This window comes from Diaphorina citri, unplaced genomic scaffold (genome assembly GCF_000475195.1).
Source record: "Diaphorina citri unplaced genomic scaffold, Diaci psyllid genome assembly version 1.1 scaffold11043, whole genome shotgun sequence".
Lineage (NCBI taxonomy): Eukaryota > Metazoa > Arthropoda > Insecta > Hemiptera > Psyllidae > Diaphorina > Diaphorina citri.
The window spans coordinates 1-1,748 of NW_007388416.1; the positions used below are offsets into that span (position 1 = coordinate 1).

A 1,748-nucleotide genomic window follows, 5' to 3' on the forward strand; every position below is an offset into this window, starting at 1 on the left:
ATTGAAATTATAAATGAAGATGGAACATTGAATGAGACTTGTGGAGAGTACAAGGGACTCAAACGATTTGATGCTCGGGTGAGGATTGTTGAGGCTCTTGAAAGCAATGGTCTGTTGAGAAGTGTAAAAGATCACGAGATGTCCATTCCAATATGTTCCAGGTCACGTGATGTGGTCGAGCTTATTCTAAAACCACAGTGGTTCCTTGACTGTAAAGAGATGGGACAGAAAGCACTACATAGCGTGAGTCAAGGAGAGTTAACAATAGATCCAGCATGTCATATTCCGGCGTGGAATATTTGGTTTGAGAACACAAGTGCTTGGTGTATTTCCCGACAGCTATGGTGGGGACATCGCTTACCTTTGTATCATTGCGAGCATGGCTGGATAGCAGCTCATAGCTTGGACGAAGCAAAGAAGAAAGCTGAGGCAAAGTGGGGAAGAGATTCTTGTTCAACGCTTACACAGGAGGAAGATGTGTTGGACACTTGGTTCTCTTCTGCTCTGCTACCATTTTCATCACTCGGCTGGCCAAACAAGACAGATTCAGAAGACTTCCAAACACTCTATCCCCTATCATTCATGGAGACCGGACATGATATTCTGTGTTTCTGGGTAGCTCGTATGGTTATCCTGGGGTTCTACTTCACTGGACAGCTACCATTTCCTAAGGTTGTTCTGCATGGCATGGTGTGTGATAGTCAGGATAGGAAAATGTCCAAGTCACTGGGGAATACAATAGAGCCAGAGCATGTCGTGCATGGTGTTACCTTACAAGAACTCAACAGAATCCTCAAGAGTCAATTGGACGCCGGTCTAATGACATCTGATCAATATAAGATTAGTTTGGCAACTCAGAAGTCTCTCTTCCCTCAGGGTATTCCGGAATGTGGTACAGATGCTCTGCGGTTCACCCTATGTCAGCAACCCGTCAAGAATGTCATTGTTCACTTTGATGCCAACACATGTGCTCTTAACAAAAGATTTGGAAACAAGATCCTCAACCTATCCAAGTTCATATGCTGTAACGCAGAACTGTTGGGAATCTCAGAGATTCCGTCTCCAGACGAGTTGAAAGCATTGTCTGTGTCTGAAAGGTGGATTCTAAGTCGCCTAGCAAACACAATTGATGAGGTGAACTCTAATTTAGAAACGTTTAATATCCATGTGGCTGCCCGTAGTTTGAAACAGTTCCTGTATGGAGATCTCTGTGATATATTTGTAGAGTTATCCAAACATCTTTTGTCTTCACAAGATGAGAGCGTGAGATTGTCTGCAGGGAATACTCTGGTCACTTGTTTGGAAGCTGGATTGAGGCTCATGTCTCCGTTCATGCCATTCCTCATGCATGTCTTGTACAAGTATTTACCTCAGAGGAGTGATCAGGCTGTGTCTCAATGTACTTATCCTCTCAGCAAACAAGTAAGTTTTTCCCCCTTTATCTTTATATGTCTTTATAGCTTTCGCCCTTTCTTTCTTTTTTCGTAGTTCTTATTCTGTCAACTCGAGCTCCAGAGTATGTAATGTAAATGCTCTATCACTATCTATCCTGTACATTATTATCGAAGTTTTATTTAATTGTTATTGGTTGTCTGGATTCACAGTGGAGTCACTGGAAGAACCCTGATTTGGAACAAGAGATAGCGACTGTCCTAGAAGTGGTTTCTACCATCCGAAGCATAACCAATGTCAACAATATATCCGGCAAGGTTGCTGATGGTAAGTTCTCATGGTAAAATGGATAAATA

At 42.5% G+C, this 1,748-nt stretch overlaps 1 protein-coding gene across 1 annotated transcript; it reads left to right on the forward strand.

The window, feature by feature from the left end:
- Positions 1–6: 6 nt before the first annotated feature.
- LOC103522772 (valine--tRNA ligase, mitochondrial-like) lies at positions 7–1,738 on the forward strand (the record flags this gene model as incomplete). Its single annotated transcript, XM_008487865.2, has 2 exons — positions 7–1,422; positions 1,605–1,738. Coding segments are annotated over 2 exons (1,548 nt in total), but the record flags the coding sequence as incomplete, so codon positions are not given.
- Positions 1,739–1,748: the final 10 nt, after the last annotated feature.